The 26,305-nt window shown below is 39.4% G+C and overlaps 1 protein-coding gene across 2 annotated transcripts; it reads left to right on the top strand.

Annotated features, from left to right (window-relative positions):
* The first annotated feature begins 1,515 nt into the window (after positions 1–1,515).
* polr2a (RNA polymerase II subunit A) lies at positions 1,516–25,419 on the top strand. Of its 2 annotated transcripts, XM_016270972.1 has the most exons (31): positions 1,516–1,600; positions 3,779–3,856; positions 3,923–4,031; positions 9,854–9,937; positions 12,120–12,252; positions 12,353–12,489; positions 12,623–12,796; positions 12,894–13,175; positions 13,299–13,460; positions 13,904–14,124; positions 14,263–14,395; positions 14,489–14,613; positions 14,823–15,033; positions 15,145–15,354; positions 15,439–15,607; positions 15,695–15,789; positions 15,882–16,085; positions 16,206–16,428; positions 16,582–16,765; positions 18,656–18,827; positions 18,984–19,089; positions 19,571–19,776; positions 19,885–20,356; positions 20,448–20,548; positions 20,632–20,736; positions 20,968–21,150; positions 21,237–21,440; positions 21,525–21,711; positions 21,809–21,922; positions 22,056–22,205; positions 22,340–25,419. In XM_016270972.1, exons 2-31 carry the CDS (start codon positions 3,837–3,839, stop codon positions 23,485–23,487), a joined length of 6,024 nt encoding a protein of 2,007 aa, XP_016126458.1. In that variant the 5' UTR covers positions 1,516–1,600; positions 3,779–3,836; the 3' UTR covers positions 23,488–25,419. The 2 variants fall into 2 exon arrangements, with proteins under 2 accessions (XP_016126458.1, XP_016126459.1); XM_016270973.1 differs by lacking the exons at positions 1,516–1,600; positions 3,779–3,856; positions 3,923–4,031; positions 9,854–9,937 and adding an exon at positions 10,886–11,204 and having other exon boundaries at positions 22,340–23,487.
* The last annotated feature ends 886 nt before the right edge of the window (positions 25,420–26,305 follow it).

The raw sequence follows: 26,305 nt of genomic DNA, 5'->3' as shown, positions 1-26,305 counted from the left end.
CACACTTCTACGTGGTTCTTATTGTGAACTTGATTACAAAACTTTCGGTTCACATGCTTGTTTTAAACTGTTTGTTTCTTTTTGGAGTTTATAATAGTTCAGGTAACCCATTCAGTAAGGTTTACCAAAAAAGTGATTCTACTTTTTCTTGAGCTGTTTGGGAATTGGAACAAGGATATAAGAAACTCAAAAATGCAAGATATTTCGCCACAGTCAATATTAAGAGCATGGTGCATATGCCAAGATATGTAGACATTAGACAATAGATGTTTTATCTTTCAGTATGGATAAGGAAATTGAGTTGTTGATAAGGAAGTTTGTATGAAGTAGTTGATTTAAGGTACCTTTGGGATAAGATCTTGGTTCAAGTCAAAGTCAGTTTGATAGCAAATGTTCAAGGATTATGCATTAAGCAAAAGTAAATTTACATATTTTATATTATTTAAATAGTATTTTAACTTAAAAAAAAACAGAACTAGGCCAGACAGAGGTGGTCTTGAATCAGCCATTCAACTCTGTAAACAAGCTTAGTCAAATTCCAAATTATTGTATTTGTCGTTTGATTGCCTCTAATCTTTGTCTGCTGTGAAAATAGGTGGCTGAAATGTTTCCCTGCTCACTGTTGATCAAAGGCCGTCTTTAACATGACATATGGATCAGCAGACACTAATGAGAGGGCAGTGGCCAGCTGAATCTCCACAGTAACAAAAGAGGCTGGGACATCTGGAGTCAGCCACACACAGACTCCTGGTGAGTTTTGGGGAAGAGGGGGCTGTCGAACGTCCGCCTGTAATGGGAGGACTGGATAACAAATATGGCAGTGGGCAAATGAATGAAATGTCTAGTTAACCCTCTGACGTTTCATAGATTTGTTATCAGTCTGAGGACAAATAATCAGTGTTTACATGAGATTAGCATGACTACCCAGAGCACAGAGAATCTTTTCATATCAAAAACTGCACAGTGAATCAGATTTAAAGTACTTGGTAATACAGGAAAATTTCACACTACATGGAAACCCTTCATGACACATTTTTAAAAAATAAGAAAAATAAGAAAAACCCTTTCTCTATGCCTGGCCTTTACAGTTTATTTCCCTTGCCCCTCATTTACTAATAAATGGAGAGCACAGAAAGAGAAAAAAAACAAAATACACACACACACATACAGTATATATACACATATATACATATATATATATACTGTATATATATATATACACACATATACGAGGTCCTGACTCTCTGTGGTCATTAAAAATCCCAGGATGTCTTTCGAAAAGAGTAGAGGTGTGACCTCGGCACCCTGGCCAAACTCGCCCATTGGCCTCTGACCATCATGGCCTCCTAACCATCCCCTAACCATGGCTTCATCACTCTGTCTCCTCTCCACCAATAAGCTGGTCTGTGGTGGGCGTTCTGGCGCAATATGGCTGCCATTGCATCATACAGGTGGATGCTGCACACTGGTGGTGGATGAGGAGATACCCCCTGACAATGTAATGGATCAGCAGACACTAATGAGAGGGCAGTGGCCAGCTGAATCTCCACAGTAACAAAAGAGGCTGGGACATCTGGAGTCAGCCACACACAGACTCCTGGTGAGTTTTGGGGAAGAGGGGGCTGTCGAACGTCCGCCTGTAATGGGAGGACTGGATAACAAATATGGCAGTGGGCAAATGAATGAAATGTCTAGTTAACCCTCTGACGTTTCATAGATTTGTTATCAGTCTGAGGACAAATAATCAGTGTTTACATGAGATTAGCATGACTACCCAGAGCACAGAGAATCTTTTCATATCAAAAACTGCACAGTGAATCAGATTTAAAGTACTTGGTAATACAGGAAAATTTCACACTACATGGAAACCCTTCATGACACATTTTTAAAAAATAAGAAAAATAAGAAAAACCCTTTCTCTATGCCTGGCCTTTACAGTTTATTTCCCTTGCCCCTCATTTACTAATAAATGGAGAGCACAGAAAGAGAAAAAAAACAAAATACACACACACACATACAGTATATATACACATATATACATATATATATATACTGTATATATATATATACACACATATACGAGGTCCTGACTCTCTGTGGTCATTAAAAATCCCAGGATGTCTTTCGAAAAGAGTAGAGGTGTGACCTCGGCACCCTGGCCAAACTCGCCCATTGGCCTCTGACCATCATGGCCTCCTAACCATCCCCTAACCATGGCTTCATCACTCTGTCTCCTCTCCACCAATAAGCTGGTCTGTGGTGGGCGTTCTGGCGCAATATGGCTGCCATTGCATCATACAGGTGGATGCTGCACACTGGTGGTGGATGAGGAGATACCCCCTGACAATGTAAAGCGCTTTGAGTGCCCAGAAAAGCGCTATATAAAATGTAATGAATTATATATATATATATGAGCAATATCACTCAATTACGAGAGCGATACCGGCTCTATAGCAGCATGGCTGTGATTAGGCCAGAGGCACCAAGCCGTAGGCTGAGTGCCGGAGGCAATCACAGCTGCTGATATATAGAGCCGGTATCGCTCTCGTACTCGAGTGATATTGCGTTTATACAACAGTTTGACGGAACATGTGTGTAATTAAACAAGAAACAACAGAGTGCCTAATAAAACCCTCTTTTGTGCGGAACTACTTCCTTTCACCACGGATTCAAAGCTCAAGTTGACAGTTAAACATACGACATTTTAGGATTCGTATCAAGGGCATGTGCTGCTTCAGTTAGGTTATTAGTGAGAAGTAATGTGGCAAGACGTGCATCCAAATGAGAGAGAGAGAGAGAGAGAGAGAGAGACCGCGAAGCTAGGTTATATGTAGTCAACATTTGAAGTGGATCAAATCCTTTCATCAAAGTTGTCCTAAAACCAAAATGCATTCTTGTTTTAGGACAACTTTGATTAACTCTTTTGATCCACTTCAAATGTTAACTGCTATATATATATATATTTTTTTTTTTTTTTTTTTTTTTTTTTTTTTTTTTTTTTTACTTATTTATTTGTATTGCTTTTTTATTTGTATTGCTGTAGTGTTATGTATACATATATTGTTCTTGGTGCTGGCATTCATAATTGCATTTTGTGTTTGACTCAGAGAGTAAGGAATTTTTTGACTAATTTCATTTTGAGCTCTGTTAATAGATTGAAACAATTTCTAATTTTCCATTTTTATTGCAATATGTTTCCTTTATTACCCATTTTTTTGTTGTAATTTCCTTTAATTATTTTAAAATATATATTTAATTATTCAATATTTAATTTTTACTTAGTTTTTTCATATTGTTAATATATGATATTAATATACTTCCTGTTTCCTGCAGTGTCTTGATGTTGATTAAAATGCTCTGATTGTCAGTTCATCCCTGTTTTAAATTTACATGACATATACCAAACAAATTTCTTATATTATAATAAATGATTTGCTCTATTTGTGTAGCTCCAATCTAAAATGTTTGTAACAGTTTACAGTACATGAATTAAGATATATATATATATGTGTGTGATTGGCAGCCCTTTGTCTTAACACACTCTGTCCGAACACTGTGGAGTAACTTTGTATACTTGTATGATTTCTGGTGTCATTCTCATATTCGTCTTCCAAGCATATTCCTGCCAGAATGGAGATTAAGTGCTGAATGTTTCTTTAAAACACTGTTCTCGTTCTTTGTCTATTTGTTTCTCACATTTCTTAAATATTGGGAATTGCCCAACCATCCATTTTGTTTTGAAGCTTTTACTATAACTAAAACTATGACTTTTTTTCAGTCCCTCTGTCACGATACACAGAATTAGGAACAACCAATGTTAAGTTCACTGAAGGCAGATGAATTCAACACGATGCAGGTGAGTAATGACCGTTAGAATGATAGGCTGAATAGTGACTTGGATGTAACAGTTCAATGTCTCCAGGAACACACACAAACAGAGGAGCAGTCACGTCATGGAGACCAGGAGATTCGACTTGGGAAAAGGAGGCAGCATCAGAGATAATCCAAGGAGTTATGGACAGTTTCCCAAGGTAAGAGAGTCTGTGTTCTCTGGACAAGACCAGACAGTGAATGACAGTGTGCATGTGTCTTTGTAGGGGTGTTGATGAGTGCTGACAAGGCACATGTGTGTGTGATTAGAACTCTGGGAAACGTGAGGTCTGAGTCAGTGAGAGGAGCGAGAGCCTGGCGTGACTGTGACACCCTCTTGAATTCATGCTGTTTCTAAATAGCCTCCTATTTGCGGTACTCCTGTCTTATTTAAATGTATTTATATGTGGATAAGCTTCTATGCTATAAGCTAAAACTTCATAATATTACAGTCACAATTTTAATTTTATGTTCGTCTTCCTCGACTTTAAGACATTTTATTTGTATTAAAGTTCTATAGAGAAAGCAGATAATGGATCCCCTTGTCTTGTTTCTCTCAATATTTAAAAGGCTTCTAAAATATTGTCATTAGCCATCACTCTTACTTTAGCTTGTTTATACATACCTTTAATCATTGTAATAAACTTTTGTTGAAAGTCAAAGAACTCACACATTACAAAAATAAAGGGCCGTAACAACCTATCAAAGGTCTTTTCAGTGTGAGAAGTCTCAGCATTTGTTGCTTTTTTCACACACCCTCCAGTTGTTCCAAACCGGTGTGAGTATCTTTCTTCTAGTGAACAAAAAACTTTTTGGAGTACCTTGAGTAAACAAACAGTTGTTGGTCCCCATTGAATTCCATAATATGGAAAAAAATTACTTTGGAAATCAATGGGGAGTAGAAACTGTTTGGACAACTTGAGGGTGAGTAAAAGATCACAAAATTTTCTTCTTCTTTTTTTTGGGTGAACTATGCCAACCCCTTAACTGTCACCGTCCCTCCTGTGGGACGCTTGGTGCTCTTTTTAGTTGTTGTCCTTTTCCTCTATCAAATCTTTTAGTAATCATCATAAATTATATATCATTTGAAAGCTTAGAAGCCCAAGATTCATTTTGAAATCAGACATTGCCTTACCATGGAATATTGACAGAGAAATCTAGACATTTGTGACAGAAAAAAATGCATTAAAGAAATTCCATGGAGATGGATGGCACCCGGTGGCAGTTTGTGGTATAATGCCCTAAATAAAATCTCACAGAAACCTCAAATATCAACTTCAAATTTGGAACATAACTTATTAAGACATAAGGCTTTAATTTTATACCAATTTTAGAGTAAAACCTGTTATGTAAAATATTTATTATATATAAAATAAAATAAAATTAGTATAGTGCATTTTCTTTTCAGTAAATTTAAACTTCTATAACTTTTTGATACTTAAATTTTTTTGGATTTACTGGATTTAAAAAAAAAAAAAAAAATTATTCTTGTGCTCACCAAGCCTGCATTTAAATAAAAAAAGAAAAGAAAAACAGTAAAAACTGAAAATGTTGTGTAATAATTAAAATTTCAACTGTTTATTACAACTGTTTTATATTTTTATATATTTTAAATTTGAATTTATTTCTGTGATGGCAAAGTAAAATTTTTAGCAGCCATTACTCCAGTCTTTAGTGTCAAACGATCCTTCAGAAATCATTCTAATATGCTGCTCTGGTGCTCAGGTAACATTTCTTATTATTAATGCTATGAAAACCAGTTTTCATTTCATTTTTGGTTGTTTGTGGAATCTAAAATGGTTTTTCTATGGCATCACTGCAAAAACATCCTTTTGGAAACTTTAAAGGGATAGTTCACCCAAAATGAAAATTTGGATTTATACTCACCCTCATGTCGTTCCAAACCTGTATGAGTTGCTTTCTTATGTTGAACACAAAAGACGATATTTTGAAGATTGCTGGTAATCAAACAGTTGGTGGTTGCCATTGACTTCCATAGTGGGGTTTTTTCCTACTTTGAAGATCAATGGCAACCACCAACTGTTTGATTACCAGCAATCTTCAAAATATCGTCTTTTGTGTTCAACATAAGAAAGCAACTCATACAGGTTTGGAACGACATGAGGGTGAATAAATGATGACAGAATTTTCATTTTTGGGTGAACTATCCCTTTAAGAGTGTATCCTCCACTGTGGTCATGTATGATAGTAATTTCCGTTTCTAAGGGGTGAACACAGTGTTACAACTCACCCATGTTACAACCATTCCTGGTCTGCAGGAATGTCAATGAAATTTCTGCGATCCAAGCTTGGGATGATCAGTGTTTGGGATAATCAGCGACAAACTATCATTTAAGTGAGGAGTGCCATTTAGTGTAATTACTTTAGCACTCCATTTTATTTACATTTTTTGTGTCTCAATATTTAACATTTAGCAATTTATCTGTCATAGTCATTATAATGATATGTTGTGTTAATTCTCACTGGTCTTAAATAAAACATTTTGATGATTAAAATATAGGCTTAGAAACATTTCTGCTTGGTGAGCTTAATTTAGTAAAACTTGCTTTACCATTCACGGTCATTACCATCTTATAAACGTATCATTACATTGCCTTGGGAAATTTGCTTTTTTTTCTTACCAAACAAGCTTACTTATGGAGCCTTGTGATTACTAAACTGGAACAACAGGGCTTCCCTGAGAACTCATGATCAAAGCACAGCCCATTTTCTGCTTGATTGTGGCTTCCGCTTGGAAGAGGAAGATCCAGACAGACTTTGGGAAGACGAGCATTCAGCGGTGTCTGTTTTGCACTCAAAGCTTCCATCTAGTGGTCATGTCTCTCCTCTGATTTGTAGTTTGACAAGTTTCTCAGAATCTCTTGCATTTACACATGACTGTAACACGATCATAATGTAACATTTGAGCATATACCTTTAATGGCTACATCATGAAAAAAACTGTACAGGAGATAATCCATTAACACCAATTGTGGTATTAAAGGTGTCATGCAATTTTGGGTAATATCCACCAACTGTTTGATTACCAGCAATCTTCAAAATATCGTCTTTTGTGTTCAACATAAGAAAGCAACTCATACAGGTTTGGAACGACATGAGGGTGAATAAATGATGACAGAATTTTCATTTTTGGGTGAACTATCCCTTTAAGAGTGTATCCTCCACTGTGGTCATGTATGATAGTAATTTCCGTTTCTAAGGGGTGAACACAGTGTTACAACTCACCCATGTTACAACCATTCCTGGTCTGCAGGAATGTCAATGAAATTTCTGCGATCCAAGCTTGGGATGATCAGTGTTTGGGATAATCAGCGACAAACTATCATTTAAGTGAGGAGTGCCATTTAGTGTAATTACTTTAGCACTCCATTTTATTTACATTTTTTGTGTCTCAATATTTAACATTTAGCAATTTATCTGTCATAGTCATTATAATGATATGTTGTGTTAATTCTCACTGGTCTTAAATAAAACATTTTGATGATTAAAATATAGGCTTAGAAACATTTCTGCTTGGTGAGCTTAATTTAGTAAAACTTGCTTTACCATTCACGGTCATTACCATCTTATAAACGTATCATTACATTGCCTTGGGAAATTTGCTTTTTTTTCTTACCAAACAAGCTTACTTATGGAGCCTTGTGATTACTAAACTGGAACAACAGGGCTTCCCTGAGAACTCATGATCAAAGCACAGCCCATTTTCTGCTTGATTGTGGCTTCCGCTTGGAAGAGGAAGATCCAGACAGACTTTGGGAAGACGAGCATTCAGCAGTGTCTGTTTTGCACTCAAAGCTTCCATCTAGTGGTCATGTCTCTCCTCTGATTTGTAGTTTGACAAGTTTCTCAGAATCTCTTGCATTTACACATGACTGTAACACGATCATAATGTAACATTTGAGCATATACCTTTAATGGCTACATGAAAAAAACTGTACAGGAGATAATCCATTAACACCAATTGTGGTATTAAAGGTGTCATGCAATTTTGGGTAATATCTGGCAAGCCTGTGTTATTAATAATTTCTTGTTTGGTATCAAAGTGAGATTATAGTTTTGCTCTAATTTCTGGAAGAGCACTGCAATATTTATTATGCGAGTATATGCATCCACTGTTGTTAAATACAAATGTATTATTTATAAATATTAAGTGCTGTGAAATGTCTGTTTTCCTGGAGGAACCATATTTCAAAATTGATTTGCAACGTGTAAAAATGGCAAAACGTCCTTTGAATAAGAAGTTATTTGTTAATGGCTTGCCTCTTACAGAGACCAGCCTTGACAAAAATTATATTTTAGTCCATAGTGTTAAATTCCACAGACCTTTATAAAGGTTTAAAACAAATGCTATGTAGTGATTAGGATTTACAGTTATGTTAAAACGCACGGATCAAAGTTTTTTTTCAACGCAGGCTGTAGTGAAAGTGTTCCAAAGAGGGAGTCTAAATAATAAGTGAAGTACTCTATTGTGTAACTGTATTTTGTTTTGTGTGCCTGCCACAAGGTGGTGCTGCAGCTCGGTTTGAAATGCATAGAAGACAACCTTTGCTCACGTAAACAGACAAAAAGCAATGTGTACTTGGAAAAGGTAACGTAATACATCCCTGTTATTTCAATGTTTGATTCACTTAATAATACAGGCACATAAATCTAATTTAAACACACAGACCTTTTCAGGTAGGTAGGCTTTAAAAAAAAAAGTGAACCCAAGAATTTGAATGCAATGCAAATATTTTATTTACACGCAAAATACTTACATGAAAGTCATAGGAGAAGATTCAAAAGCATTTAGAGTTAACAAATTTGTCCAAATTACAGTCTGTTGATGAAAACCTACTCTTTCATTAAAACACATTAGTAAGCCACTTGAAGCAAAATCTCACATTACGACGTCAAATTTAAAGGGACAGCTCACCCAGTTACTCTCACGTGATTTAAAAAAAATTTGATTTACCTTTGGAATGCAAAGACATGTAAAACAGAATCAATGTTGTTGCCTCTTTTCATTCATATAACGTTAATCCCTTTTTTATTTTTTTTATTCATTTTTTCTTCATAGAAGAAAGTCATACAGGTTTAAACAATGGTGATAGAAGTTTTATTTTTGAGTGAACTATCCCTTAAACAATTAAGACTGTAAGAGTCATTACGCTTAACTTTGATAGAGAGAAAGGTAACTGAGATTTTCAACATTCGTACTCAAAAACATCTGTTTGTAGAAAACAGCCTCCATGTTGCACCGACCAAAGTAAACGACCATTTTATTTTAGGTGGGTTGAGATAATTATATAGCTTTTCCCCCCAGATACCGCCTTCAATTTAATAACTGCGTCACAATTATTTCGTTTTTGTGGAAGGTGGTTTTCACGTTAAACAAAATGCTAATGTTAGCTAGCTCAGGCTCGTTTCATTAACACCAATTGTGGTATTAAAGGTGTCATGCAATTTTGGGTAATATCTGGCAAGCCTGTGTTATTAATAATTTCTTGTTTGGTATCAAAGTGAGATTATAGTTTTGCTCTAATTTCTGGAAGAGCACTGCAATATTTATTATGCGAGTATATGCATCCACTGTTGTTAAATACAAATGTATTATTTATAAATATTAAGTGCTGTGAAATGTCTGTTTTCCTGGAGGAACCATATTTCAAAATTGATTTGCAACGTGTAAAAATGGCAAAACGTCCTTTGAATAAGAAGTTATTTGTTAATGGCTTGCCTCTTACGAGACCAGCCTTGACAAAAATTATATTTTAGTCCATAGTGTTAAATTCCACAGACCTTTATAAAGGTTTAAAACAAATGCTATGTAGTGATTAGGATTTACAGTTATGTTAAAACGCACGGATCAAAGTTTTTTTTCAACGCAGGCTGTAGTGAAAGTGTTCCAAAGAGGGAGTCTAAATAATAAGTGAAGTACTCTATTGTGTAACTGTATTTTGTTTTGTGTGCCTGCCACAAGGTGGTGCTGGAGCTCGGTTTGAAATGCATAGAAGACAACCTTTGCTCACGTAAACAGACAAAAAGCAATGTGTACTTGGAAAAGGTAACGTAATACATCCCTGTTATTTCAATGTTTGATTCACTTAATAATACAGGCACATAAATCTAAAAGCACTTTCCAGAGCCAATAACTCATATTTATCCACAAAAGCCGACCGTTAAGCCAATTTTTCCGATACATGTGGTTTCAAAGAAGTCGATTTTGGTTTGATACGAGTTACAACCAAGCTCTTGTTCCATTATCTGATTAGCTTTGTAGATATGACCACTATGAACTAACTATTTTCGGCAATAAATCATCTTTCTGTTTTAAGATATCGGTGTTTATTATATATTATATGTTTATTATATAATCGGAACGATTCGAACATTAGAGACCAATGTGTTAATCCTCGACGGTAGGTGTAGGCCTCTCACACGAGCTTCTTTTCCAGCACTGTTAGCTGATCCAGAGCGAGACGGACGGAACACGACCAGTTTTTTTTATTTGTGCTAAGAGGGTGAAAAAAATATCAGTCGGGTAAAATCGGCAATGCTCGTAAAGAAGGCGGGAAATAAGAAAGTTATTTTACCGCCGTCAAGCGTTGGTTGCGATTGGTCAAATGCTCTCTGCTCATGAATATTACGAACACGTTTGACGAATAATGTTTCACATTGACGAATGTTATTGAATATTCATGTATGAAGTGCCCACGGATCCGCCCTTGGTTTTTACGGGCCTATAGAATCTCTTCATACGTTTTGTCCCGCCTCCGCCTACATACGATTCGCAGGAATCAAAAGCGCACAACTCCATTGGTCCTGCGTCAACTTTAATTAATTATTCATATACTGCAGTCTCGCGGCCAATAAGCGCACAGAGAGATCGATCCATAACCCGCCCTCTGACTGTTCAGCCCCTGCTAAGTAGGCTGTGTAAACCTGTAGCAAAGCGTACAGTCTATATAAAGCCGCGTGAGAGCAGTTTTCTCTCAGATGCGCTTAGAGCGCACCGGAGTGTAGATCAGGGAAAGGGAAGGGGACAGCTGGTTGCTACAATAGCTAGTATATAAACACAAATTTAAAAGCACATTGAGTAGCAAGATACGGTGGTCACTGGGAAACCGCCATCGGACAAGTTCCGGTCACCATTGGGTGCCAGGAGAGTCTTGGTGGCGTTTCAGAGGTGTTCCTTCTTACAAAGCGGCGTGCCGGGGGAGGACGCGTCTCTTTGAATAGACAGGATGCACGGACCGCCTTCCAGCGACAGCGCATGCCCATTGCGCCTCATCAAGAGAGTGCAATTCGGCGTCCTCAGCCCTGATGAACTTGTAGGTTTTGCTCTTGAGAGGGGGTATTGTCTTAATTCTTTGAGTATTATTGTATTACTCAAATCAATATCGTGTTAAAATCATATTAAATACGGATATTAACATACAGTGTCTTTTGTGAACTTGTGTTTTGCTAACTTAGCCGGCTAGCCACTTCTTCCTCAGTAAGAGCATGTGTTTAGAAAGTTGAAGAAACACTACACAAGAGTCCTGCTTTAACAATTAGCAACAAGACACGGAAAGCCTTGTTTGAAGTTAAAAAATGTTAACTTGTAATATTTATTATTTGTTTACTTTTATTTGACCATTTTGGAGTCACATGGCAGACCCGGAGTTTCTCCCAAGTTTCCACATGGTTCCCTATGTCTCCCTTACTGGCAATAAAATGTGAATTTTTATATGCATGCTTTCATTTTTAAACTCAAATACGTTCAGTTTCTGAAGTACACTTGTGTTTTGAAATAAATGACGAGCAAATGGTATGTTTACAAGTTGAGCTGTAATGCATTTTCTTTAGACAGCGATGCAAAGTAACTGGGTTTTATTCAGTAATGTCATTTTTAAGGACTTTTACCTTTTCTCAAGTTTTTTTTTTTTTTTAATGAATGCAGAGTTGAGCAATCTCTTGAGGCTTCATTTGGTGGTTATTGTGTTTTATGGGAGCAACATGTATTCTAAAGAAACCCATTATAAATACAACCATTAAACAGCCTTATTACATTTCAAATTAAAATGTTTAAAAATGCTTTTTGACAGATGACATCTGAACTATTGCTTATTGCAAATTTACTGTTGCTCGTGCGGTCCATGTATTTAAAAAAAAAATCTTTATTTGAGGGTATATTTAGTGAACAAATGTTTTCCCATTGTTGTGAAAATGTACAACAATTTAATGCTGTTTGTTATCATTTTCAGAAACGGCTGTCCGTTACTGAAGGGGGCATCAAGTACCCCGAGACCACAGAAGGAGGACGCCCTAAACTGGGGGGACTTATGGACCCCCGGCAAGGGGTAATTGAGAGGTCAGGCAGATGCCAGACGTGTGCAGGTATGTTCATAAACTTGATATTTATCCATCTTGCTGGGTATTAAACCCTGAACCTCTAATAATAAGCTGAACCTCTGCTTATTTGCTTGTCGTCATTTAGGTAACATGACTGAGTGCCCTGGTCATTTTGGTCACATTGAGCTGGCTAAGCCAGTCTTTCATGTTGGCTTTATCACAAAGATCATGAAGGTCCTCCGATGTGTCTGCTTCTTCTGTTCAAAACTGCTTGTGGACGCGGTATGCAGAATTTTCAGTTTGCCTTATGTGATTTATTCCATTGTTAATTTCTTTCTCTCTCGTTCTTCTGATCTAGTTCCTTTGGTCAAATTGTTTTGTAGTGTATTTTAACTTCTAATTTTGTTTTACCCAGAACAATCCAAAAATCAAAGACATCTTGACCAAGTCGAAGGGGCAGCCACGTAAGCGTCTGACCCACGTCTATGACCTCTGTAAAGGCAAAAACATTTGTGAGGGTGGAGAGGAGATGGACAACAAGTTTGGTGTGGAGCAGCAGGAGACTGAAGAAGACCTCACCAAAGAGAAGGTACAGACCTAAAATTCTCAAAGCACACAGGCCAATTTGAAACTTTCCAGCTTGCTCTGGAAGTTTTAAAACTGATTTTTTACTTTTATTTCTCAAGGGTCATGGAGGCTGTGGCAGGTACCAGCCACGTATCCGTCGCTCTGGTCTGGAGCTGTATGCTGAGTGGAAGCACGTGAATGAAGACTCACAGGAGAAGAAGATTCTTCTCAACCCTGAACGTGTGCATGAGATCTTCAAACGCATTTCGGATGAAGAGGACATGATCTTGGGCATGGACCCCAAATACGCCCGTCCTGAGTGGATGATTGTCACTGTGTTGCCCGTGCCTCCTCTTGCTGTGAGACCGGCTGTGGTTATGCAGGGCTCTGCTAGAAACCAGGTAAGCAAACATTTCTTATTAAACAGTGGGAAAGAAGTTTGATGTATTGCGTAGTACTGATAGCTTTGAACTGATACAATTGATTTGTATCAATTGTACCTTTTTTTTTGTTATTCTCCCTAGGATGATTTAACACACAAGTTGGCTGACATTGTAAAGATCAATAACCAGCTGAAGCGAAATGAGCAGAGTGGAGCTGCAGCGCATGTTATAGCAGAGGATGTCAAGCTGCTTCAGTTCCACGTGGCCACAATGGTAGACAATGAACTGCCAGGTCTACCTAGGGTAAGATTTCCACTATACCTTAGGAGATCTGAGTCCAGGATACTATGAGAAGCAACAATTATACTCTTATTAACAGTGATAATATTAATAATTCAATATTTAATAAAAAATCACTACTACTAAATATTATTTGTCAATAATTAGTTGTTCTTATTATTGTTGTTATAGAATTTACATTGAATACAATTGTTATAGAATTTGTATTGAATAAAAATAAAATGCATTTGTAAAAAAATAAATGCATTTTTTGATTAATTAATGCATTTATAATAAAATGCAATTGTGGGGAAAAAAAATTCAGGGTACACAAAATAAAACTGCTGCATGACACATTGATACCTGGTGCAGCCAGTTAAAACATTTGATATTTGATCTGCAGTTATGTAGAGTGGGACAATCAGGAAAATATTAATGAAGATTTTGCTCTCTCGCTCTTGATTCAGGCAATGCAAAAGTCTGGTCGTCCACTAAAATCCATCAAGCAGAGGCTAAAGGGTAAGGAAGGACGTGTCAGAGGTAATCTGATGGGGAAGCGTGTAGATTTCTCCGCCCGAACTGTCATCACGCCAGACCCCAACCTACAGATCGACCAGGTGGGCGTTCCCCGTTCCATCGCCGCAAACATGACCTTCCCTGAGATTGTCACACCCTTTAACATTGACAGGTAATATTAGTTGTTTTTATCTCTTTCTGAATGCATCTCACTTACAAAATATTTTAGTGTTCTCTGAGAGGTCTCTTTAACCCAGTGCTCAAATTATTTTTCTTAAATTTTTTTATTTCCCCCCCTTTAACTTTACAGACTCCAAGAGCTTGTGAGGAGAGGTAACAGTCAGTACCCTGGAGCCAAATATATCATCCGAGACAATGGGGACAGAATTGACCTGCGATTCCACCCTAAACCAAGTGACCTTCACCTTCAGATTGGATACAAAGTCAGTCTTTTTTTCAGTGTTTAATGTAAGAATGGAATGGAATTTTCAGTTACAGTGAGCAAAGCATTTAAAACCTGTTTGTTTTCTTTCTAGGTTGAACGACACATGTGTGATGGAGACATTATTGTGTTCAACAGACAGCCTACGCTGCACAAAATGTCTATGATGGGCCACAGAGTGCGAATCTTGCCTTGGTCAACATTTCGACTCAACCTCAGGTGCACTGGGTTTATAAGACTTGATCCGTCACGCTGTTAGTAGATTGATACGTGGATAGGCAATATAATGAGTTTGTGTGCTGTATCAGTTATAATTGCTGAAATTGTTACAAATCTGTGTAGAAAACTAATGCTCAGATTTAGCACCATTCCTCTAATATAAAGGTTTTTGACTTCGTTTTAAAAGAGAAAATCCCTTTCACTTCTAGTGTGACAACCCCATACAATGCCGACTTTGACGGCGATGAGATGAACCTGCACTTGCCACAGTCCCTGGAGACCCGTGCTGAGATCCAAGAGCTGGCTATGGTGCCTCGAATGATTGTTACACCACAGTCCAACAGACCCGTCATGGGTATTGTGCAGGACACACTGACAGCTGTGCGCAAGTTCACCAAGAGAGATGTCTTCTTGGAGAGGGTGAGGTTACGAAGCTGTGGTACCAAATTATGAATGTAATGAGCTGTTAGGTTGTACAGGTACATGGTACATTGATACTAATAAATCATTGTGTGTGTGTGCTTTGTTTAGGGTGAGGTGATGAACCTCCTCATGTTTCTCTCCACATGGGATGGCAAAGTGCCCCAACCGGCTATCTTGAAGCCGCGACCTCTCTGGACTGGCAAACAGATCTTCAGCTTGATCATCCCTGGGCACATTAATGCCATCCGCACACACAGCACTCACCCTGATGAAGAGGACAGCGGCCCTTACAAACACATCTCCCCTGGAGACACTAAGGTGCAGTAGTGTCCCCAAATGTGGATGTAGTTTTTGTGCCGAAAGTGTTTATGCAATTTTGTTCTCATTCATCTCATTTTGCAGGTGATTGTGGAGAACGGTGAGCTGATCATGGGGATCCTGTGTAAGAAGTCATTGGGAACCTCAGCTGGCTCTCTTGTCCATATCTCATACCTTGAGATGGGCCATGACATCACACGACTCTTCTATTCTAACATCCAGACTGTCGTCAACAACTGGCTGCTCATTGAGGGTAAAAAAAAAAAAAAGACTTGATATTTGCACACAAAAACAGTTTAGAACCTTATTCGTTTATTTACAACTATCTTGTCTGCTTCAGGTCACTCTATTGGTATTGGAGACTCCATTGCCGATAAGGCAACATATCAGGACATTCAGAACACGATTAAGAAAGCCAAACAGGATGTGATAGAGGTAAGTTGACATCATTAGGTATTTATAAATACAACAGATTGTTGCTTTTATACATAAATGCAGTTGTGCTTCATGATTTTCTTTTCTCACAGGTCATTGAGAAAGCCCACAACAATGAGTTGGAGCCCACCCCAGGTAACACTCTGAGACAGACCTTTGAGAACCAGGTCAACCGCATTCTGAACGATGCTCGAGACAAGACTGGATCCTCTGCCCAGAAGTCATTGTCTGAGTACAACAATTTCAAATCCATGGTGGTGGCTGGTTCAAAAGGCTCTAAAATTAACATTTCTCAGGTGAGCGAAGACCCCGTAGATGGTGTTTAAAACTTAAAATAGTTCAAAAGCGTGTTGCTGCCTCTTTCAGGCTAAAGGCTTAACTGAATTTTTTTCACAATCTCCTCTTCACCCATTTAGGTTATTGCTGTGGTGGGGCAGCAGAACGTTGAGGGTAAGCGAATCCCCTTCGGTTTCAAGCACCGCACTCTCCCTCACTTCATTAAAGATGACTATGGTCCAGAGAGTAGAGGCTTCGTAGAAAACTCCTATCTGGCCGGTCTCACACCAACTGAGTTTTTCTTTCACGCCATGGGAGGCAGAGAGGGTCTGATTGACACAGCTGTCAAAACTGCTGAGACTGGTAATGAGGGCAAATATTAAATGTAATCTGAACTGTAATTGTAAAACTCATTTCTAGTCTCTAAGTGAGACGTTATGTGCAGTTGTCATCAGATTAGTCTTTGTTAAAGCCTGATATTGTCTTCATGAGTTTTGATAACTCCTATTCCTTCAGGTTATATTCAGCGTCGTCTGATCAAGTCAATGGAGTCTGTTATGGTAAAGTATGATGCTACAGTCAGAAACTCCATTAACCAAGTTGTCCAGCTGAGGTATGGAGAGGATGGTCTGGCAGGAGAGGCTGTGGAGTTCCAAAACATGGCTACCCTTAAGCCATCCCACAAAGCCTTTGAGAAGAAGTGAGTTCTGTTGTGTCTGTTCAAATATTTACAATAAAGTAATATATTGCCATTAATTTAGACTAAGTAATATAATCAATATAGCCGTATTAACTCAAATCAACAAGGACATGGATGGGAAGCTATTTAGGAGTCTGTTTTCAAGTTGGGTTAGGTACCGAAACCGGTATGTACTAGAACTGAATCAGAACGCAGATTTCCGTGCCTCATTTCAGTGCCACTTAAATGCTTGAGCGATCAATTGAAATATGTTCTCCGAAACGGACGTAAGGATCACCGGCACCGCACTTGAAAAATTATTTCTCGACTGAGAAAATTCACGAACGCAAGTCGGAAAGCTCTAATACAAATCCAACACATCGTTGTAGTAACATGAGTGTCCATGTTGTTTTCACATTTGACTTAAAAGCACAACTCGGGAAATGAGAGCATCCGAGGAGCGTGTGAATGCAGTAATTACACTTGCTCTGATGGCAGCAGGTAGATTCCATTAGCTAGCTAAGCTAAACATTCTTAAATTAAACTGCCTAAAGCTAGGGTGAGCATACGTCCTCTTTTCCCCAGACATGTCCTCTTTTTATACCTACAAAAATTTGCTGAATCCCCGCTGAATCTCGGTCCATTGCCGCCTGCTCCCGCAACATGTTTCGCTCCCACGATTTTCGTGTCCACTCCTTAAAACATTCTAATATTGTATATAATTTTGCCGCATCAGGGAGCTGCTCTCAGGATGTGGTTTATTTAAATATTTTTGAATGAGCGTTTGCGCCATTTACTTTAACTTTCGATTTTTCGATTTTTTTTTTATTAAAAAGCTTGACCCTCTAACGTTTGCACTCTCTATTGTTTCTATTCTAACGACTTTTATTTATAAAGAAAGAAGAGCCTCTAACACTAGCATTCTCTATTCTTTTTACATATTTTCTTTTTATTTATTATAAATGACCCAACACTTTCATTATATATTCTTTTTCTGTTCTATTGACTTTTTTTATTTTTATTTAAAAATGACCCTTTAACACTAGCATTCCCTATTCTTTTTCCATTTTTTTTCTACTTGTTTTATTTTTATTTATTATAAAAACAAAAGCAAACAAACAAAAAACCTTGCTACTTATACTGTTAGGCAAAGCCCCGCCCACGAACCTGCCCCTACTGTCCTTTTTTTTTTTTTCTTTTTTTTTTTGTAAAACTAAAATATGGTCACTCTACTAAAGCTAAACTTCCCTTGTAATGACTTGCAATGAGAAGCGTTTCTAAACCTGTTGTCCAACAAGAGAACACTACAACGTTTTTACTCCACAACTGCTTCCTTTTGTGATCTGATGTGGCTTGTCACAGAATGAGGTAAAAAAATGTTCTATACTGTAAAAAGCATATGGTAAAAAGACTGTCGAGTAGTAATGGATTATAAATGTACTTATGATGAAAATACCAAAGATGGCTTGCATAACAGATAAACTATACATTGTCGGATTCGAGTGTTTGTCTTTTGTAACAGAGTAAACAGAAGATATAAATGTTTTGAATGATAAAACCGCGATAGCAATTGCCTTTGTCCATATTAGCAAAGAGTATAGGGATTTCCTGAGGTCCTATTCCTTCTGTGATGCACATGTGGAGTTTCTGCCAGGCGCCCTCTGGTGTCCAGTATGAATGAAACCGACATTAAATGTGTTTATAGCGCTCAATAATGGCCAATCCATCCTATTTTGGGTATTTATTTTATTTTATAATTTAAGTATCAGTTTAGGCACCGGTACCGTTTAAAACCCAAACGATACCCAACCCAATTTTCAAGTCATCTCGGGTGATTGTTGATCATCAGCTCAGAGCTCAACTGACTAACGTCATTGATTTAACTTTCTGCCTCTTTCTTTAATTGCACAGGTTCAAGTTTGACTACACCAATGACCGAGCTCTTCGCCGCACTCTACAGGAAGATGTGGTGAAAGATCTGATGACCAATGCCCATGTCCAGAGTACTCTAGAGAGAGAGTTTGAGAAGATGAAGGAAGACCGTGAGATCTTGAGGGCCATTTTCCCCACAGGCGACAGCAAGGTCTGACCCTTAAGAGTACCATTGAAGTGCCATCAATATCCATATGCCCTTTGGTTGGGATTGTCCTCATTCTTTTTACAACTGTATCAAGCATGAATATCACTATATTTGCACACTTCTGTAGAATGTCATAAACCCAAACCATGTTTTCCATAGGTGGTACTTCCGTGCAATTTGGCCAGAATGATCTGGAATGCTCAGAAGATTTTCCGCATCAATCCTCGAACACCAACTGACCTCAATCCAGTACGAGTAGTGGAAGGTGGGTTTTGTACTTTGAGCCTGTAAAGAGATTTTATTTATGTATCTTTTAACTAACTGGTTTTATTAACTTTTATTTTGACGTGCACGCTATATACACTGCTTTAACTGACTTAAGGCTGTCTGCATTTGAGCAGGTCTGCCAGCTGAATAAAGACTCCTGCTTGTGGTAGCTAAATAAAGCCTTCTGACGACTGATCCCTGAAGCTTACCACTGTCTTGTGGCAGACCTGTGCAAGCTGATTATAAAGGCCACCTTTACATCTTTGCATGCGTGTTGACTGAAGGCTTGATACCAAACTCATGCGCTTGACAAATCTGCACCTTTAAGAGATGTCAATTTTATGTAGCCCTAACCAATATGGCTGTTTTACCTTGTCATTATAGTGGTGGCACCAACCGTTTATTGTCTTATTATTGGAGTGAGCTTCAATTGTTGCATTGTAATAACACATGGATATTTGCTCTATTTTTATATGCAGGAGTTCATGAGTTGAGTAAGAAGCTGGTGATTGTAAATGGTGAAGACCAGTTAAGCAGGCAAGCCCAGGAGAATGCCACTCTGCTGTTCAACATCCACCTGCGCTCCACCCTGTGCTCCAAGCGAATGACTGAGGAGTTCCGTCTTAGCACAGAGGCTTTTGAATGGCTGCTAGGAGAGATAGAGACCAAATTTAACCAGTCCATTGTAAGTAACGCTTGCTTAGTTACTGCACCTGAAAAAAAAATAGAAAATCGGGAGCAATCTAGTTTTGTCAAATTGTCTGAAGCTGGACACTTTCTTTGTTTTCCTCAGGCTCACCCTGGTGAGATGGTAGGTGCTCTTGCTGCCCAGTCTCTGGGAGAGCCTGCTACTCAGATGACCCTGAACACATTCCACTACGCCGGTGTGTCCGCCAAAAACGTCACTCTCGGTGTGCCTAGACTCAAAGAGCTTATCAACATCTCCAAGCGACCCAAGACCCCCTCCTTGACAGTCTTTCTCCTGGGCCAAGCGGCCCGTGACGCAGAGAGGGCCAAAGATATCCTGTGTCGGTTGGAGCACACAACCCTGCGCAAGGTCACTGCCAACACAGCCATTTATTATGACCCCAACCCGCAGAACACTGTGGTGACTGAGGATCAGGAGTGGGTCAACGTGTACTATGAGATGCCTGACTTCGACGTGACCCGCATTTCACCCTGGCTGCTGCGTATCGAGCTTGACCGCAAACACATGACTGACCGTAAGCTGACTATGGAGCAGATCGCAGAGAAGATCAATGCAGGTGGGCTTGAGATTATACAACACTTTAAATGACAAACGGAATGGATGCTGAGGTGTTACATCGTTTTCTAACTCTAATCTTTGTCTCCTAGGATTTGGTGATGACCTTAACTGCATCTTCAATGATGACAATGCTGAGAAACTGGTTTTGCGAATCCGCATCATGAATAGTGACGAGAACAAGTTTCAAGAGGTAATTTGAATCTTTGCTGGCGAGTACGTAACTGGCCTCTTTTCTCTCAATGTTGAATCGTAAATGTTGAATCTTGCGTCCAGGATGAAGAGGTAGTGGATAAGATGGATGATGATGTCTTCCTTCGCTGCATTGAATCCAACATGCTGACAGACATGACACTGCAAGGCATTGAGCAGATCAGCAAGGTATTTTTTTCTTCCATCTTTTAACAGTATTTAAATTCACTTTAGTAAATCTGAAAGCCCATGTGGCAGTGCAGGTTCGTCCAAAAAGGCACATGACACTTACATGCTCCTGAGTAATGGAGAGTGCTAACTGGCATGCTCCTGATCCAAAAAGAAGCTAATAGGACGCCTTAAAGTTTTGTGGACACAGATGGCCCTGAGATTGGGGTTTAATTTCTCCCACCTTTGTAGGTGTACATGCATCTACCACAGACTGACAACAAGAAGAAAATCATCATCACAGAAGAGGGAGAGTTTAAAGCTTTGCAAGAGTGGATCCTGGAAACTGATGGAGTCAGCCTCATGAGGGTCCTCAGTGAGAAGGATGTGGACCCTGTCAGAACCACCTCCAATGACATTGTGGAGATATTCACTGTAAGAATTGTTTAAAAGCTTGTCTAAAGATTGGAACCTATTAGGTCCTCAGATCAAATTCAGAAATGTCTGCTCTTCAACTGCAGGTTCTTGGTATTGAGGCTGTGCGTAAGGCTCTGGAAAGAGAGTTATACCACGTCATCTCTTTCGACGGTTCTTACGTTAACTACCGCCATCTTGCCTTGCTGTGTGACACAATGACCTGCAGGGGTCACTTGATGGCCATCACTCGTCACGGTATCAACAGGCAGGACACTGGACCGCTAATGAAGTGCTCTTTTGAAGAGACTGTGAGGCTCTGTTTAATGTTTTAAAATGGTATTGTGGTTGATCTTGTAAAGAAGTCTTAAATGTTATCCCTCGCTCTTCTGTAGGTGGATGTGTTGATGGAAGCCTCATCTCATGGTGAGTGTGACCCAATGAAAGGAGTGTCTGAGAATATAATGCTGGGGCAACTGGCTCCTGCAGGCACTGGTTGCTTTGATCTGCTGTTGGATGCTGAGAAGTGCAAGTATGGTATGGAGATTCCCACCAACATCCCTGGTATCAGTGTTGCAGGACGTAAGTCAAATTTATTTTTTGAATGCTTAAAGGCTTAAACCTTCTACTCTGTCCCCAAATTTAAACCTGTGGTTAATCATTGCTTTTTCCACCACAGCCACGGGTATGTTCTTTGGCTCTGCCCCCAGCCCCATGAGTGGCATGTCTCCTGCCATGACTCCCTGGAACACTGGAGCCACTCCTGCATATGGTGCTTGGTCTCCCAGTGTTGGTGAGTGAAGAAATGCTACAAATGGTTTTGTTTTACTTCCACCCATATTTTACAGTGCATTATCTTATGTATGTTTACATTTATTCCATTTCAAGCCCTGTTTTTTTTGTTTGTTTTTTTGTTCCCTGTACAGGAAGCGGAATGACACCAGGTGCTGCAGGCTTCTCTCCCAGCGCTGCGTCTGATGCCAGCGGCTTCTCGCCTGGTTATTCTCCTGCCTGGTCTCCTACTCCTGGTTCTCCTGGATCCCCTGGACCAGCTAGCCCTTATATCCCCTCACCAGGTCTCTTTACTGTCTATTTTAGTCTTGTTCTGTTTTTAAGAATAATGGTCTTAGTTTACTTGGTTGTAATTAGTAGGTTGCAAACCAAACAGCTACTAATGCAATTGTTTTTTCTCATTTGTTTTTCTCATCAGGAGCCTTGTCTCCAAATTACTCTCCAACTTCTCCTGCCTACGAGCCTCGTTCTCCTGGTGGATACACCCCACAGAGCCCTGGTTACTCTCCAACCTCTCCATCATACTCTCCGACTTCGCCATCTTATTCTCCCACCAGTCCAAACTACAGCCCCACATCTCCGTCCTACTCGCCCACATCACCCTCCTACTCTCCAACTTCGCCGTCTTATTCTCCAACATCTCCAAGCTACTCTCCGACTTCACCGTCTTACTCTCCGACTTCACCGTCTTACTCCCCGACTTCACCATCCTACTCGCCAACATCCCCCAGCTATAGCCCAACGTCCCCCAGCTACAGCCCAACCTCACCGAGTTACAGCCCCACGTCTCCTTCTTATTCCCCAACTTCTCCATCTTATTCCCCGACCTCCCCGTCTTACTCTCCCACCTCTCCAAGCTACTCTCCAACCTCCCCGTCCTATTCCCCAACATCTCCGAGCTACAGTCCCACTTCGCCCAACTTCACACCCACCTCACCAAGTTACTCTCCGACCTCTCCATCTTACAGCCCCACCTCACCTTCCTACTCCCCCACCTCTCCCAATTATACCCCAACCAGTCCCAATTACTCCCCCACATCTCCTTCTTACTCCCCAACTTCGCCGTCCTACTCTCCGTCCAGTCCGCGTTACACCCCGCAGTCTCCCACCTACACCCCAAGCTCGCCTTCTTACAGCCCAAGTTCTCCATCCTACTCCCCCACCTCCCCAAAATACACCCCCACCTCCCCCTCCTACAGTCCCAGCTCTCCCGAATATACCCCAACATCCCCCAAATATTCCCCCACTTCTCCAAAGTACTCTCCCACTTCGCCCAAATACAGTCCCACTTCTCCAACCTACTCCCCAACTACTCCCAAGTACAGCCCCACTTCCCCTACTTATTCTCCAACCTCTCCTACCTACACCCCCACCAGCCCCAAATATTCCCCCACCTCTCCGACGTACTCTCCAACGTCTCCAAAATACTCACCCACATCCCCTACCTACTCTCCAACTAGTCCGAAGGGCTCCACCTACAGCCCCACTTCTCCCGGCTACAGCCCCACCTCTCCAACCTACAGCCCAGCCATCAGCCCTGATGACAGCGATGAAGAAAATAATTAAAGATGGTTGGTTCCGGGGTTTGTCCTACTTCCCTTATGGGCACTCTGACCCTGGGATAAAGACTGAAGGAAAGCCACCCAGCTGGGGTTGTTGTCATTTACAGGGAAGGCTAAGGAACCTGGGATCCCACATGTGACATCCTCCTTTTTGATTTTTCTCTTTTGGACTTAATGAATTGTTCTTAAATAGCCTCACTAAACCGGCTTCAGTGGTTGCATCTGTTAGGTTAGAGGTTTGAACTACAAGCCAAACAAGGCTGCCTTTGTATAGACCGCTTTGGTCGCTCTAAGTTTAGAGGGAGAACCATTTCTCAAAGTTGATGGAAAGATGCAGAAGATTGACTGCTTTTGGAGGAGAAAGATCATGCATTGTCCTCCTCTTTCCATCCAGTCATTTCTGCCTCCCTTACTTTTTCTCAAAAATTCAGTGTTGGATGTAAAGGAAATTTAAGAAGTATTGCCAAAAGCCTTCAAAACAGAAAACAGTGGATTGTATCTGAAAAGTTTCAAATGAAACCTTGAAAAATATCTATAACGTAAATAGTAAGGGGGAGAAACTGACCTTTCTCACATTTTACAGCTTTTAGTTTCTTCCCCAGTGTAAATAAGCGCTTGCTCCCAGTTTTGATTCTTTATTCCAGATCTGAACTGAGAACTGTTTAAATATTAATGTTGATTTTGTCTAATTTGAGTTCACTTATGAAAAATGTTATTTCTAAAGAAGCAAGGAGGTTCAAAGTGGCTGTTTATTAGAAACGTGTTGAAGCTGACACGCATTGTGCAGAAGAAAAATGTCTTGTAATACTGTAGTCTATGTATGCCAGCCCATGACATGGGTAAAAGTGTTGTCGTGATTGCCCTCTTTAAGAATCAGAGAGAGGGAACAGATGCTTTATTTAAGGTATCAATTTTCTAGTCTATTGTCCCCAAAAGATGCAAGCCTTATCCTTCACCAGCATCTGCCCAGTAATTTACAATTTCAAAAAACTGCAAAAAAAAAAAAAAAGGTACCCTCTTGTGCACAGAGGAGTGTGAAATTGTGACCTTTTTGGTTTTATTTTTCTTTTATCCTGAGTGAGGCTGGAGCCCAGCTTTACATAAGATGCACCATGTTAACTTTTTTTTTGTTTGTTTTTTTTAAACCACCTAGGTTCAAATCTAATAAGTCCTTCCTTGTCCTCAGCACTCAACCCTTTAATATACTAAGTGTATAATTGTTTTTTCTGATATATGCATTACAATTGATCATCTATTGTGTGACTGAGGAAAAGCATTTATTTTACACTTTTTCTTGCACTGGCTTCATTGTATTTGGGTCAGCTTTGCTTTTTGGATTAAGTGCTTGGGGAGGGGATAAAGGTGCAGTTTGGTTTGTTTCCTTTCGAATATGCACTGTTTCATATCTAAATTGTCAGCTGATTCTGAATCATCTTGTGCTCAAACAGTAGAGGGCGACAGAGACTGATTTTACTCGGGCGTTAGAGGCATTTAGATCTTTTTGAGTGTTACCTTTTTAAAACCTGAACGCAAGTGTCGACTGTGGTTCAACTTACTCTTCCATTTGGACAGTAGTAGTTGCTGGAGGTGTTGTTGACTTGTGAAAATCTTTGATGCTCTTGCATATTTCAGCTTTAGGTTTAAGGCCTTGGGGAGAGCGGTTCTGACAGTCTCTTTAATGCCCTTGTTTGCCTTCAGTTTCATGGATGTTTCAAACAAGTCCAGTTGATACTCTATACCCAGGCTCCCAGTAAGTGTGTGTGTGTGTGTCTGAGTGAATGAAAGCATAAATGGAAAAGACAGGGTTTTCTTGTTTAAGTAATAACCGGGTCGGGTTAATGAGGAAAGGAGAATTTAAATTAAGAGAAATTGCCACTGTATAGAAATCAATCTGATACTTCATTCTCTGTATCGGTTTTGTTTGTTTTTTGACTTGAAAAATAAAAAGTTTGACTAAACTATTGTTCATTTGTGTTATTTATAATTTTTTTTACATGGCTGTTGGGTGTATGTTATGGTTAACCTTAAAACAACAGTTCGCCTGAAAAAGAAAGGTATTTTGCGTTCCACTGAAGAAAGTGACATTACATAAACATTTGAAACAAACTGTTTTTGTGTGTGTATATAATGGTTTATAATCAATAGTTTGAAGTGACAGCGTTTGTAAATTACATTAAAGCAACACTGTAACTTTCTGTTCAAAATGTGCTAAATATATATAATGAGCGAGTACATCATGAATTCATCTTCCAACCCGCGTTTTTGTCTTATTCCGAATCACTACGGTACACTTAAGTATTTGTATTTGGACTATTGTAGCCTGGTCGGGTCGTCGCCGCTGCGGAGTAACACATACCTGCGTGAATCGCCATAGACAAACTTAGAGAAGTAGCTCCGGTTGGAATGTTCTTCCGCGGGATGTGTGCAGTTCTGTTTATTAACCGCAAGAGCGCCAAAAGTTACATAGTGCTGCTTTAAAGGGATAGTTCACCCAGAAATGAAAATCTTCATTAATTACTCGCCCTCATGTTGTTGCAAACCTGTAAGACTCATTAAGAACACATTAAGATTTATTTTATGAACTCCAAGAGCTTTCTGACCCTCATAGACAGCAATGTGACAAATGTTCCCGGACCAAGAAACGGTAAGAAGAGTTGCATCAGTGACATCAGTGGTTCAACTATAATTTTACGAAGCTACGAGAATATTTGTGCGCACTTTTTTTTTTTATTTTTTTTTTTATTTGATTGAACCATGCTTAATTTCTGTGTGTGTGCAATCTCTTCGAAAACAGCAGCAGCATGCGCATGCATTGTATTTTT

The sequence above is a fragment of the Sinocyclocheilus grahami genome, unplaced genomic scaffold (genome assembly GCF_001515645.1).
Source record: "Sinocyclocheilus grahami isolate Dianchi unplaced genomic scaffold, SAMN03320097.WGS_v1.1 scaffold59.1, whole genome shotgun sequence".
NCBI lineage: Eukaryota > Metazoa > Chordata > Actinopteri > Cypriniformes > Cyprinidae > Sinocyclocheilus > Sinocyclocheilus grahami.
Note: the sequence above shows the minus strand (reverse complement) of the source record. Positions and strands in the feature narration are given on the sequence as shown.

Bases quoted from the DNA above. Each gene is read 5' to 3' on its own strand.
- polr2a (XM_016270972.1), top strand. From the start codon at position 3,837: ATGAATTCAACACGATGCAG. The intron at 12,253-12,352 runs GTATGTTCATAA...GTCGTCATTTAG, and splicing joins CAGATGCCAGACGTGTGCAG to GTAACATGACTGAGTGCCCT. The intron at 16,429-16,581 runs GTAATGAGGGCA...CTATTCCTTCAG, and splicing joins TGTCAAAACTGCTGAGACTG to GTTATATTCAGCGTCGTCTG.